We start from the raw sequence: 14499 nt of genomic DNA, 5'->3' as shown, positions 1-14499 counted from the left end.
AGAGGGTCGTTTCCCTGCGCCTTCGGGCCGGGGATAGGTCTCTTACTGTCGTTTGTGCCTATGGGCCGAACGGCAGTGCAGTACCCAGGCTTCTTGGAGTCTCTGGGAGGGGTGCTGGAAAGTGCTCCGACCGGGGACTCCGTTGAAGTCCCCCAGTAGAACAACGCTCACTTGGGCGCCGACAGTGATACCTGGAGGGGCATGATTGGGAGGAACGCCCCCCCCGATCTGAACTCGAGTGTTGTTCTGTTATTGGACTTCTGTGCTAGTCACAGTTTGTCCATAACAAACACCATGTTCAAGCATAAGGGTGTCCACCAGTGCACGTGGCACCAGGACACCCTAGGCCGGAGGTCGATGATCGACTTTGTGGTTGTTTCATCTGACCTCCGGCCGTATGTCTTGGACACTTGGGTGAAGAGAGGGGCGGAGCTGTCAACTGATCACTACCTGGTGGTGAGCTGGATCCGATGGCAGGGGAGGAAGCTGGACAGAAACGGCAGACCAAAACGTATTGTGAGGGTCTGTTGGGACTACATTGATAGAGTGGCTAGAGTGGACCATGTTCTTCACCTCTATTGCTGATGCGGCCACTCGGAGCTGTGGCTGTAAGGTCTCTGGTGCCTGTCGTGGCAGCAATCCCCGAACCCGGTGGTGCGCACCGGAAGTAACGGATTCCATCAAGCTGAAAAAGGAGTCCTTTCGAGCTTGGTGGGCTCATGGGACGCCTGAGACAGCTGCCGGGTACCGGCAGACAAAGCGGACTGCAGCCTGGGTGGTTGTGGAGGCAAAAACTCAGGTCTGGGAGGAGTTCGGTGAGGCCATGGAGAGGGACTATCAGTTGGCCTCGAAGAAATTCTGGGAAACTGTCCGGCGCCTCAGGAGGGGGAAGCACTGCACTGCCAAAACTGTTTACAGTGGAGGTGGGCAGTTATTGACCTTGACAGTGCGTCTGGACTGGCAGACCGGGGTGGTGGTCCCTCTTTTCAAGAAGGGGGACCGGAGGGTGTGTTCCAGCCATAGGGGGATCACACTCCTCAGCCTCCCTGGGAAAGTCTATGCCAGGGTACTGGAGAGGAGAATCTGACCAATAGTCGAACCTCGGATTCAGGAGGAGCAATGCGGTTTTCCACCTGGCCGCGGAATACTGGACCAGCTCTATACCCTCTTCAGGGTGGTGGAGGGTTCATGGGAGTTTGCCCAACCAGTCCACATGTGTTTCGTGGATCTGGAGAAGGCATTCGACCGTGTCCCTCGCAGCGCCCTGTGGGGAGTGCTCCAGGAGTACGGGGTCAGGGGCCCTTTGCTAAGAGCTGTCCGGTCCTGTACAACCGGAGCAGGAGCTTGGTTCACATTGCCGGCAGTAAGTCAGACTTGTTTCCGGTGCATGTTGGACTCCGGCAGGGCTGCCCTTTGTCACCGGTTCTGTTCATTACTTTTATGGACAGAATTTCTAGGTGCAGCGGGGGCCGGAGGGAGTCCGGTTTGGGGACCACAGGATCTCGTCTCTGCTTTTTGCAGATGACGTTGTCCTGTTGGCTCCATCAAGCCTAAACATACCCCAAATATAAAAGAATTATAAAGTCTAAAAGTGGCGTGCAAGTGTTGTAGATCCTCACCCTTGGTGGATTTGTGCTTGGTGGGGCAGCTGTAATGGCAGCTCAGGCAGGTGTGGAGTGGGCAGCGGAAGCCCTTGTTGTCAAACACAGTGAGGGGGCTGAGGCGGGCACATGCCTCGTGGTAAAACTTGCCGCAGTGCGGGACATGGCAGCGACGCACTTCGCCCTCTGACTGCTTACAGGTGAAACATGAGTGGATTCCTGAGGAGCCAAACAGGACGGCAAATGTTAAACTGTGTCAGCACAAACATACTAACATTTGTCTCATGATACAGTTGGTGACATCCTCTAAAATTATAAACTATTACATCATCTGACTATATGCTTAAAAACTATACATTTTTCAGACGTTTCAATTACTAAATTGTTCATAGATTAGTCAAAAAGAAAAACAGATGAACAAAAATCATTACTAGTTGTGAGTAAGGGGACCCACATAAATGGCTGCTGAGATAAAAATGCCCACTAAATGGGTTATGCTATGTTACAGTCAAGCAATAAATGAAACAGAGCAACAGGTCTCTAATAACAAACTAACTGCCCAGTTGCTGTGAACTCCTCACCTGTACTGCACTCCTGACACAGCAGCTTGTGATCAGGTTTGAAGGACAAACCCAGACATTGGAGGTGAAACATTCCACAACATTGGCCTTCACAGGACACCAGGTCCTCACCGGCCTGCTCACACATCTGTAGGAACACGCACACAGATCAAAACATAGGCAGAGATTCAGACATTTCCATGCATGCTATCAAAATCAGAGAATGGCATGAAAAACTAGAACTTAACATTTAAAACCAAAAATCTATTTCACACATCTATACAAGAATGGAGACTTGTGTCACGTTTGTCTATTTAAAAACCACTTCACCCTGATATATTTGTATTTAGAAACACAGAGCATTTTTCCTCAAGAATTGTTCTACATTTAAATAAAGAATTTGTTGTTTTAGTCATATTAAGGCCAAACAAACGTACCTGGCAGACAAACTCTTTCTTCCGTTCACCCTTCTTTGTCCCGTCTAAACTGTCACTTGGTGACTCAGGACGTCCTTCGCTCCCAGAGCCCTGCAGCAAAACCAACTTTGAATAGACAATGGCCAACTGCCACTGTGGCTTTCTTACTAGAAGACTTTTTATATCAAGTATAAAATTGGTAAGAGATTGCTTACAGCCAGCTCGGGTTTCTCAGTTCTCTATACATTAACTGAGAAAGTAATAACCATCTCAAATACCACCCAAGGTGATCCTCTCTCACCTCAGGATCAGGACATGGAGAGGGCCTCCTCTTTTTTGCCTTAGCAGGCACGGCCTGGTTCTCTCCATCCTGCTTTCTTTTCCTCATGCGCTTTGGATTCTCTGCATCTTGGTCAACTGTGTAGAATCAAAAGGTTTGGACTATAACTACCAAGAACTGCAGAGCCACAGTAAACAACTAAAATGACATTGAGGCTGCAGAACAAAGCAGAGGTGTGAATAAAAAAAAAAAAAAAAAAAAAAAAAAAAAACTCCAGCAATGGAGCTTGTCCAACACAGTAATATGGCTGTTTACCATTAAGAGGATCTTTCGACTTTTTCTGCCGTTGCTTGGTTTCTTCTGGATCTTTGTCAGTTTTCTTCCTTCTCTTTTTTTCCGTTCCTTCAGAAGTCGGGGCCTGGGAAGGTAAAATCTCACTCAGTACACTGAGGTGATACAAACAGCAGAATTGAGGTCCTATTCCAAAGTGCAGAATTTCAGTTTAGGCACAAAGTGTCTCTGGTGTTCAGCATTTAAAAATTATTCTTACAGCATCAATAGCATGATCTTCTTTAATGTCAGCGGTCTGGTATTCACACCAGATGGAATCTCACCTGTTCTTCAGCATCTTTGCTCATTTTGTGTCTCTTTTTAGAGTGCTGATCCTTGTCTGCCACAGCATCTTTTAGCTGTCTTTTAAAGGTCTTCTTTTGCTCCTTCTTGACTAAAGACAAAAAATATACTAAAAAGGTTAACCATCCTAATTTGGGTTTGAAATCAACTATTTTGTTTGACAATATTTTCAGGTGGCTTTCACTGGCATGACAATTTATTTAGAAGCTTCTTTCTACCACCTGCCAACTCCCTAACTAGGCTAAAGAAAATATACAATGTACAGGTTTCACTGTCATACAAGCCACATGTGGCCATTTAAGCAGAATATTCCATAGCTCTCTTAAACACAGCCAGAGTTAACCAATCCTTAACTGATGGCTAATGTTGATCTTCTATCTGGGTTTCAACTTTCAACCAACCTGGTACCGAAACTGAAAGCGAGACTAGCTCTGAAATATCAGCTGTCGAGGAACCCAGCTCCGATTTGTTTTTCTTCGCAGGGTCAGAAGTGTTGTCCATTGCAAATTTCTTCCTTCTCCTCACTGTCTTGGTGGGAGACGTAGCCTGTTTGGGTCTTCTCTTTTTGTTCTGCAGTACAACTGATTCAGCTTGTACGTCTGGTGCAGAAGTCGTGTGCTCCTGCAAAGAAAACAACCAGATATATTAAATGATGATATCCAGAATTTAACATTTTCTCAGGCTCATAATACTACCTTTTTAGGGTTTTAAAACTATTTTCATTCCAAAATTCTCTTTGCAAAATTTACAAACATTATTTAAGGTTAAAACAGTCATGACTCAGTAAGACTCTGCTCTGCTGAATGTCTCAGTACTCGTAACATAACTCTTCACTGCAGCAAATATAATGGGTCCACTGATTGTATTAGGGACACACCAGGGTGGAAAGGCACTATTGCTTTATCTGATTTTAGAACTTTCCAAAACTCTTACATTCCAAACCTGTGTAGAAACTAGAGCTGCAAAGACTGACTCAGTCCATCAATATAAAAATAATCATTTGATTGTCATTTTTAATCAAAAACTGCAATCACTCTCCAGCATCTTTGGGCAGATGGATGGTCAAACAAAACAAAGCGTGAAGACGTTACACTGAGCTCTGTGAAATTGAAGGGCATTTCACTATAACTTCACAAACCAGATAATTAATTGAAATAATCATATTGATTTATAAGGAAAAAATAGTTGCAGCACAAGTAAGAAGCTCCTATACAACCCAAATAAACAAACAAAATGACCCATGACAAACCATCCCAGATGATAACTTTCAGTAAGGTATTCTAACCTGTGAGGCAAGCTGTGGCTGAAGCATTACTTTCGATGAAACTGTGATGTCTAGTTTCTTTTTCAAGAGAAAGTTATTTAGATGGCCTTTGCCCCTCTTCTGCTGTTCTGCCGTTTTGAATTTTGTTCGGGGTGCTTTCATCTTTTTTCCTGTTGAAGTGCTGTCTTGGGACTGAGGCGTGGTTGTGGGGTCACCGGCAGGGCCAACCAGCAAGGAAGGGAGAGCCGGGCTGAGCCATGAAGCTGTTTCCTGTTTTATCTTGTCGCTCTGTTTTGGCTTCAACTTCTCCAGAATATGGGGGTTCAGATGAGGCCCGTCATCATCATACAGAAATACAAAGTTCGCAAGGCGCTCATCCAGTGACATACTGAAGGCCTCCTTGGCCTGAATGATGCCCATGTTCCACTGTGCCTGCAGTTTACGGGGTACAGAAGTAGCTGTCTGCATGGAAACAAAAAGTAAGCAAACAGCAAAGTTACACAAGTTACAAAAACATTACAGTACTGATGTGTAATCGGTGTTGAACCAGGGAATGCATGTTGCTATCAAGATAATGCCATTAAAAACAAATTTAGAGGTGTCTCTATATTTCTGTCCTCCCCAACATGAGAGGGTCAGAACATTAAGAACACCTCTTGATATAATGTAGTCCAGTACAACACCACCTTTGAGAAGCAAAGAAACTCTAACTTTATGTAGTTAACGGCAGAGTCTAGTGAGCTCTGTGTAAAAAAGACGAGTTGAATCCTTGTGGGTTTCAAGGCTCAGACCAAATAGTTCCTCTACAATTGTGCAGGAATGTGTCCAGTACACATAGAGGCTACAGACATTCAGTCAGTTACGTTATATTTAATTTGAGTGGCAGCAGTGCTGTTTATCACAAAAGGTTTTGAGGTAAGTTGCACAACCTCCTGTTATATTTTATTTAATCACAACCAGAAAGTAAATCTCATAAAAATAAAAAGTCTCTAAAGTCATTGCACTTTTATGAAAATTTCTATTTTTACAGTAGAAACATTGCATTTCATACTTGTATATTCATACTTGGTCTGAAAAAAGTGGCATCGTTGCAGCCCTAATACGTTGTAAACATTATTCCTTTGTTTGCTGGTAATAAAAATAAACAAATAAATAAAAACAGGACTGCTCTAATAAAGGGCTTGGTGTGTAAATGTCACTTTCGGCTGTTCCCGTTAGAGGTCACAACAGCGACTCATCACACTGACGACTCGCACGTTGAAGTTTGGCGCATTTTACGCCGGATGCCCTTCCTGACGCAACCCTGAATTGAACCTGGGCCTCAGCGGCGAGAGCACTGAGTCCTAGCCACTAGTCTATCAGGGAAAAAAAATCAGCTGCAAACTGTATTCTGGCATTTACCTTCTAAATTTGCCAGATTTTTCATTTGGCTCTTGTCCAACTTCTTAGAAATTTACTGACAAATAAGGATTAAGAACATTTTAAGCAAGTGCAGTGTTTCAATTCAATGCTGCAAGGTTTCTGAGCCAGTCTTTCTAAATAACAGCACACTACATCCTCTACTGGACTAATATGCAGAGACATCACAAAGGAGGAGGAGCTGAGTTACCTTTTTGTGGATGATGCAGGAGACTGGCTTTTTGTTGCCCTGGCTAAGCTCCTGGTATTGTTTCTCCCCAGTAAAGGAAACCATGTTCTTCTCAAAGATGTATCCTCTCTCTGGGCTGTCTCCAAAATACTGCACATGGTAGAGGAGGCCGGACTTGCTGTTGGCTGCAAAAAAGGAAGTGTCTGTGTGTATGTATATACTGTATATGTACATGCATATATCTATATTTTATACTTATATATGTCCCATTTCATTTATACTTGTTTAGTATTTTAGTCTCACAGCTTTATACACTTCTTTATTTTGAGTGCTGTTGCTACTGAATACCTGAATTTCCCTCAGGGTCAATAAAAGTTTCTATCTATAAAAAGTGACTCTTCAACCTTTAACTTTACAACATATCACTTAAAATCAACTTAGAATGATGCAGGTGGTAGTGAGTGTATCTCACCTTTCTGTTTGAAGTGAATGCTGAATTCTGGGTCTGTGGTCACCATGCAAGGCCACCAGGGGTATCCTGACACCTTTGTCCAAACCAAATCACCAACAGAGAAACAGATCGGCAAAGGAGACTCTTCTGTAGCTTCCATTGTCAACTCAGGAATTAGATCCGGCTGTAGAAAAGAAAAAACCAGTTAATCAGTGGATAACAGCAGAAACTAATCAAGATTCTGACACATTTTCCCTCTTTAAATAAATTACTTTTATACATAGTTATTCAGACACATGCATCACTACCAGTGCTTTAAATCTGTAAACGTTAGCCAACAACTACGTACACAAAATATATAGAAAGACGAAGTCATGCTGTCACATCCCGTTAGCCTCTGTTCCACTAGCTTCAATGACTATGCATTTTCGATTGTTGCCATCGGTCATTATAAGAAAACTGTGTTCCTCGTGGTTTTTTTTTTTTTTTATTTTCATATTCTAAAACAAGCCACCAACCACTACAGCACTGACACCTTTGTGATTTTAACACGGTTAATTAATGACTTATTTTTTAGCACTGGAAAAACTACATTTCCCGTGATTGTTTTGCAGCACGGTAGTACACATATTATACATCACTGTTAGTTTCTAGATGCTTCTGGACTTTGGCGGTCCATGTAGCACAATGTTAACTGTGTCTCTCTGACATTAGTCTCATTTCTCTCATATTCTTAATTAAAAAAAAAAAAGTGTATGTAAACTCACAACACTACTGAAAACAGCTGTGTTCCAAGGCTGGACTTTTAGTTATTGCCTTGGCTAGATTATAAATCTTAAAGGGGTTTCAACTCTGTTTTCTTTCTTCTGAAACAACATAGAAGTTGCAGTTTTACTATGGCTCTCTATTGTGGAGAAATTTGTGTAGCCATGTATTTGGGTCTAAATAACTGCAAATGCATAGCTGTTCACATTTTCTAAGCCTATGTAGAAATCTTTACTTTATATTTTGCATTAATTTCCCCAAGCTATGTGGGCAAATACCTCACTGTCAACATAACTAACTTTATATCAGTCAACATTCATTGTGTACTCAGCTGTGCACGGGTCTGGTCCCGTTGGCTGTATATGGTACATTTATCAGCATAACTGTATTAAAATGATGTTAATGTTTGTGTTTAAACCGGTATTTTATTGACATCTAGTGTAGCACTGTAATGTAGTATATTCCCATATGCAAATAGAGGTTCTAATTTTAAAAATATTCATTTTTTGCTTCTTAAAAGTTGAAATAAAGGCAAAACCTCATCAGCTGCTCCAGTTCCATCTGCAGCATTTGTGTGGTCAAGTGGCTCCACAGGGATAGCATTGGAGCTGAGGTCTGACTGAGGTTTTGGTTTATGAGGTCTCCCTCTCCTTTTCTTCACATCCTGTCTCTGCTCGGGTCCAGATAGACCATTGTCAATGGCTGTCGCTAAACTGGTCCCATTGGCACAGCCTGGCTCAAACAGTGACTGCTGGACCACCTGTGGTACTGTCACCTTCAATTCAGGCTCAGTATGATGAGTACAGATGTGCTGATGGGTTCCATTTGTAGTAGGGGCTTCAGCACACTTAAGCATAGGTGGCTCTGGAGCACAAAGCTTGGGCAGCATGTCTTGGTCCCCATTCAGCACACGAGAGGTGAGGTCTTTGAGCCTCTCGTGGCTGTGGTTGTTATGAGTGTGGCCGGCCATCTTCTGAAGGACACCGTCTTGTAGTGTGGCGGCCAGCTGTGCAGCAGCTTTGTCCATCAGCATAGCAGGGTCACTACTCATGTCCCCCCGACCTTTCCGTACACTGAGGGACTCTGGTGGCTGCTTCATGCTGATCGGGTTGGCTGGTTCAGGCATCGAAGGCAGTGAGCTACCTTTGCTGTCCATCCCCTCTAACCCTCTCCGGGATCACTGAGCTACAAGACAGGAAACACAGAAACTTCTCAACCCACAGCAGGTTCACCCAGAAAACATTAACAATACCGTGCAATCAGTTTTTGGTGCTCTTCACTCTCTCAATTTGTAAAATGGCATTCTGGGATAGGAATCCTATGAGCATAACGTTACACACTTAACAAAATGGCACACACTTGCTCCAGCGTAGCATTAACAGGGAGACTGGAGGAGACAGAGATCCCTGCACCTGTCGCGCAACGTTCTAGTCACCGAATTTTGGATGTTTTCATAAGACAGTCGACCGACTGGACTGACCACAAGTCTGAAGCAACAATACCACTACAGTTAAAAAAAAAATACTAATACCTCACTGGAATCCACATCTATATGGTGATCACAACTAATGTGAACGAGGTCAAGTTAAATGCATTCTCGATTATTTCTATGCATGCGAACAAAAGCCCCTGGATGGGCGGAAAACATCTTACCGCGACAATTTTAAGTGGGCTTGCTCCTGGAAAGGACTAGCTAGCTGCTAGCTGCAGTCTGTTGCAAAGCGGGACGGAGAATGCTGGCTGCAGGCTCCGCCGCATGCAGCGAATGCCCAATGAGTGGGTGGTTAGCAGTGCCGCGTTAACCACCACAACACCGGCTGGAAAAGCCGCGGAAATAGAAGCCGCTGACGAGTCCAAGTAACGCAAGTGGAGTGCGAGTAATTAAATGTATTCCACTTCAGATTAAGGTCAATCCGTTGCAGTGTTTATGTTACAATGTAATGTAAATGTATTCCACTTCAGATTGAGGTCAATCCGTTGCAGTGGTTTATGTTACAATGCAGCATCAGTTAGGTTAGTTGTAATATATCGATATAAGACAACCGAACTTTTCTACCTAACGATAACGCAAAAGTGTATAACAACCGCTCAATTATTCTGACGCTAACTGGCTTATTACGATTAAGTGGTAAACTAGTCAACGCAAAACACAAACTTTAGACAGCGGTCGACCTATCGTGTCATACACGAAACGGGCTCCGACTACAATCTGAAACGGCGATTCCCACAATGTGGGAATTTCATGGATCCCGGCCACAGACAAGCGTAATCATTTTCGCATAGCATACAACTGCATCTCTCTCACTGCTACAGTCAGCCATTACATAGCATCCCAGCAAATAGACAAAGCCGCCAACCAAAAGCTATATGTAATCAACTAACTATCTTAACTATTCTCCCTGAGTACAGCTAATACGTTAATAAATGAATGGGAACATTGCTGGAAGAGTGTGGTAGCTTGTTAATAGTGCTATGCCATTGTTTCACTGATGTAGCTAGTTTGTAGGCGCCATGACAGGTCGTTTCAAAAAAGCTAACTGTGTTAGCTAAAGCTAGCCAGCGTACCATTGAAGCCAAGTCAAACTACACACTTAACCTAAGCATAGCTTGCTAGCTAGCAGGTCCTCTCTTGCTAAAATGGATGGTCGACCCGAACAAGTGTGCTTACATAATCCCATACCGGCTAATATCCTCGCTGCTGACAACAACATGAAAGGCAGTTTATGTACAGTTACCGGTTTAATTTCCTCTCGGTTGTTAAAGGGAAGAAATGCCCGTATTCATCCTGTAAATTGAAGCTTTTCATTCAAGTCGAATCAAAAGCTTGCGGGAAACTCAAACTCTCCGGCCAACCAGCGCGAAAAATACTCACTTCCGATTGGTCGGGAGCAGAACGAGCATCCAACCGGTCCTTTCAAAAAAAACCAACCGTAGGAAGTAGCTGACCCCGGTGTCTCCCGTCTATTTTTGCATCATTTCGTCACTTTGTATGTTATCTTCTATTCTGCAGTATTTACAGCCACGATATGTACTTATTTGCTTCAGACCACAATGATGTAAACGGGCTGTAATTACTATGCCTACCTCTGTCTTCTCTGTTATGTCGTCTGTCATTTCCCCTAAACCACTATACAATCGAAAAACAGTGAAACATGAAAAGTAAAAATACGACAGTATGTTGCCTGTAATCCGCATGTCAAGAATAAGCCTATCTCTGTCTAACAACGCCCAAAAGGTTGGTAGGCCAATCTTTTAATGCAAGGTGGTGATTATGACCCCACCGCTATGTTGTCACAATTTGTAAGGTAATACAACAGTTTTGTATGTATCAGGAATTTACAGCCCCCTAAAGGAAATGGTGGCCCTGGACCACTGGACCATCACCAGAGGCCAAAGGTTAAGCGAAATCTGTGGTCTAATGCCTAATATCCAGATTAAAGGGTCCCCACTGACCCCCAAGATGGCCTTCTGCCTTCTGAGTATATATCCTGCCACATGCAGTCTTACTAAGCCCTGTGCAGCCAGATCGTTTGTGTTAAAACATGACTTAATAGACCTATGTCTTGTGGCAATGTCATTAAACACAATTTTATTTAGGGAATATGATTTACATGAAGTCAATATAAACTAAAACAACAAAAGGTATAAAAAGTTTGGGACCCATGGGCTGTTGCCCATTTGCCTAGTTGGTAATCCAGCCTTGCTAATGTACAGTATCAGCTATGATCCTGAGCCAGTGCATAGCATATATCCACATCATGGCCAGAAATAAGTTGTAAAGGTCATCTGAAAAGGTGTCACAATACTATTGCTGTACTGCTTTTCATCGTGAGGTTCTCTCTAATACTCCGGTGGTCACAGGAAACCAATAATCCAAATTCTGGATGTGCTTTCTTTAAAACAACAATATAGTAATGACTGATGCATTGCTTCACATACTGTAAAGTCAAGTATTAACCTGCAGTACTAACAGAAGAAGCTAAGGGGCGTAACGTTTGCTAACTGAATACACCTAAATTCCAGCAAAAGGGTTCCTTTCAAAATAAAAATCACCATCCTTGACAATACAGTATTATCTATAAAAGTCAACTGTCAGGTGCACAGATGGTGCGCTCCAAAAACCTCAGGAAGAAGAAAAAGAAGATGAAGAAGGAGGAGGAGGAGGAGGAGGAGGTGGAGAAGAAGGAAGAATGTAGTATTATAGCAGTGGAGGAACGTTGTTGTCTTCTGTTGCTGTATACCTTCTGGTAAGCTCCTGGTTAGGTTTTGTAGGTATAACAGTTAGGGTTTAGCAAAGCAGAAGACAACCAACTGTTAGGGGAAATAGCTACAGATCCATAGGGAAACAAACACAACACAGGTGGTTGGTTACTTTATTTATTTGTTGGTGTGCAGTAAAAGAGATATTCAAATAGGCCTAATTGTTTTTAATCTAGAAGAAGAAGTGCAAATGCAGAAAATATGCATTATCAATCACTGTTGTTTAACTTTTGATGAGAGTGGAGCCCTATTTTTGTTTTTTAAACCTTAATTTATCCACAAACGTTTCACTCCAGTGCTTTTTTGCTTACACTCACACTCTGCAATTCATAGCCCTATTTGTTGGTTTTACTTTACCCACCCACAGTTATCCCGATGGTCCAGAGATCATAAAACTGGTTCTCCAACCTTTAGGTCACCACTGATGACTTGTCTGACAAATTACAATAAAACCAAAACTCATCTTGTTGTGTTATTGCATTTTTCATTAGTTTACTTTGTTCATGCTCTATCTTAAAATATTCATTTTGTCAGTCTGTTTAAAGACTGCACCAGACATTTCATTTCTGCTCCCTTGCCAAGTGTAACTTTTGCAGACACCGTTGGAAATAAAGTGAATTAAATTGAATATTTCTGTTCATTGGAATAAAAAAGAACTAGAGTGGAAAACCCTGCGTACAATGTTTCACTTGAATTGGAATTAATCAAAGGATAACATTTTGATTAACTTATATAGTCCACCACAACATCAATGAGAAGACTACTACCCATACCAAACAAGGTGAAAATTATTGCTTGACATTATATAAAATACAGATCAAAAGTTGCTCACAAAATCTTTATATATGATGTAAGTAATTTTAATGTTGTAGGAGGACATCAATCAATAATGATTCCCTTTCATAAATCACAAAAGCTATTTGCATATCACAGCCCCATAGACACAGTCAGAAATACGGGCTTTTACTGTACAAACAAACCGGAAGTTTCTTCTTCTCACACACCACGCCACTCTAATGCGTCACTAGTGACGTCACGTGGTAGCCTGGCCCGGCTAGTTGTCACCCGTGTAGCAGGGAAGGTCATGAGATGGACCTAAATTTTTCTTTGTACATTTGCAAATGCGTCTTATCTTGTTGAACGCATACACAGATTTTGGGATTTCCATGTACCACGTTAGCGGTCCTTTCGATCAGACATCTTGAACAAACAGTAGCTAGGTAACCGGCTAGCTAGCTTGTAACCTACTGTAACTGTTAAAAGGTAACACTTAGCAAGTTCAGACAGAAGAAATCGTACGCATGGCGTTAATCCTGTTTGCGAGGTCCCGGGCACCCTTAATGAAAACGTCCCGATCCTTAAAGAATGAATTCAGGAAGGGTAAAGGTAAGGTTTCTCCGCTCGTTTTTACTACCTAGCTTTGCTGCTTATTATCATGTAGTAAAGCTAACATAGCCTAGCTGTATTAGCATCTAGAGGAGTCATATCTTGACAGAGGCAGGTGGTCCCGAATTGATCCAGGAAGTTTGTGAAGGACTCAAGGCGTGCCAGTAGGTAACTGGGCATCATTTCAAACAGTCTGTTATTCATTCTTTTAGACGAATAATCAAAAACCTTCTACTATTAATGCTGGTACTGTCTGTATGATTTAGGGTTATCATCTCGCGAGAATGGGCATTTCAAACGATCACACCTTGTCGCTGAGGATGAAAACACCTGATTTCTGTTCTGATCTCCGAGTGCCCCCTCTTTCCACTGCAGTTTGAGTGGATGCTTGTTGCTATGACATACAGTCTCACATCTGCTTATGCAGCATACACAAGATATCCTTACCTGAAAAAGATGTGTTGTGAGAAAATAACTGTCTCTATGGTGTGCTGATTTTCATAATCCTAAATTAATCCAAATTCCTTGTTGTACTTCCATGATGGAGCACAGTTTATCTTGGTTGTGTAATAATGAACCACAGTGGGGATTTTGTGCCTTTCCTAAACTAGAACTGCTACTAACATTTGACTTTCATTTTGGGTTCATATACAGTAAATGTGTCACTCTTGCTTCTTGTTCAGACAAAAAGAGACATTTTATGACCAAACCAGTTTTTGATTAACTAAAAAGGTAATCAGCAGATCAGTTCAAATAATTTTTCTCATATACTGTATGCATTTTTCAGTTTAGAAGAATAATATAAAATATACAGTAGGATTATAGTTCACCTTGAGGAATAAATGTGTGATTGTAGTTGAGTTGATACATTAAAAGCATGATTATAAATAGTTGACAGGGTCCCGAAGGGGGTTTGTCTGTCTGCCCTGGACAGACTAAAACTGTTCTCTTGGCTTTAAACCCAGATTATCACACAGATTGAGTGCTTCAGTGAGGAAAGGTCAGTGCCACTTATAACTCCACCTGAGACAGACTGGGCTTTATTTTCCCTTTATGTATTCATGTCTCTGGGCTGCACTGCTAAACCTGCTGACCCCGCAACTCAGCCCTGGATATGCGGTTGATATTGTTGTACCCGGTACTTTTTACCATACTGACTCCGAGAGACGAGACAGTTCAAGTAACTACAAAACAGTGCTGATTTATTCCATGAACACAGGTAAAAATTAACATTACACGCTCAGGTATCTTGCACCTCCAAACTGCACGCAGGCAGATGAAAGATGAAAGACCCC

At 42.4% G+C, this 14499-nt stretch overlaps 2 protein-coding genes across 3 annotated transcripts in view; one reads left to right on the top strand and one right to left on the bottom strand.

Annotated features, from left to right (window-relative positions):
* nsd2 (nuclear receptor binding SET domain protein 2) overlaps window positions 1–9635 on the bottom strand; it is a 21017-nt gene extending 11382 nt beyond the window's left edge. The window contains 12 exon segments of the mRNA XM_020604137.1: window positions 1620–1820; window positions 2183–2309; window positions 2599–2688; window positions 2879–2994; window positions 3173–3275; window positions 3472–3581; window positions 3892–4111; window positions 4776–5216; window positions 6364–6527; window positions 6815–6977; window positions 8097–8743; window positions 9212–9635. Coding sequence (XP_020459793.1) covers window positions 1620–1820; window positions 2183–2309; window positions 2599–2688; window positions 2879–2994; window positions 3173–3275; window positions 3472–3581; window positions 3892–4111; window positions 4776–5216; window positions 6364–6527; window positions 6815–6977; window positions 8097–8714 — 2353 coding nt within the window. The 5' untranslated portion in view covers window positions 8715–8743; window positions 9212–9635.
* A 3169-nt stretch (window positions 9636–12804) lies between these two features.
* The window catches only part of letm1 (leucine zipper-EF-hand containing transmembrane protein 1), an 18887-nt gene continuing 17192 nt past the window's right edge, over window positions 12805–14499 (top strand). Inside the window, exon 1 of one of the 2 annotated variants that reach the window (XM_020604201.1) lies at window positions 12805–13204. In XM_020604201.1, the coding sequence (XP_020459857.1) occupies window positions 13120–13204 (85 nt within the window). In that variant the 5' untranslated portion in view covers window positions 12805–13119. The remainder of the gene's footprint in view (window positions 13205–14499) is intronic. The other variant, XM_020604202.1, reaches the window with a different exon arrangement.

The sequence above is a fragment of the Monopterus albus genome, unplaced genomic scaffold, assembly GCF_001952655.1.
Source record: "Monopterus albus unplaced genomic scaffold, M_albus_1.0 scaffold64.1, whole genome shotgun sequence".
Taxonomy (NCBI): domain Eukaryota; kingdom Metazoa; phylum Chordata; class Actinopteri; order Synbranchiformes; family Synbranchidae; genus Monopterus; species Monopterus albus.
Note: the sequence above shows the minus strand (reverse complement) of the source record. Positions and strands in the feature narration are given on the sequence as shown.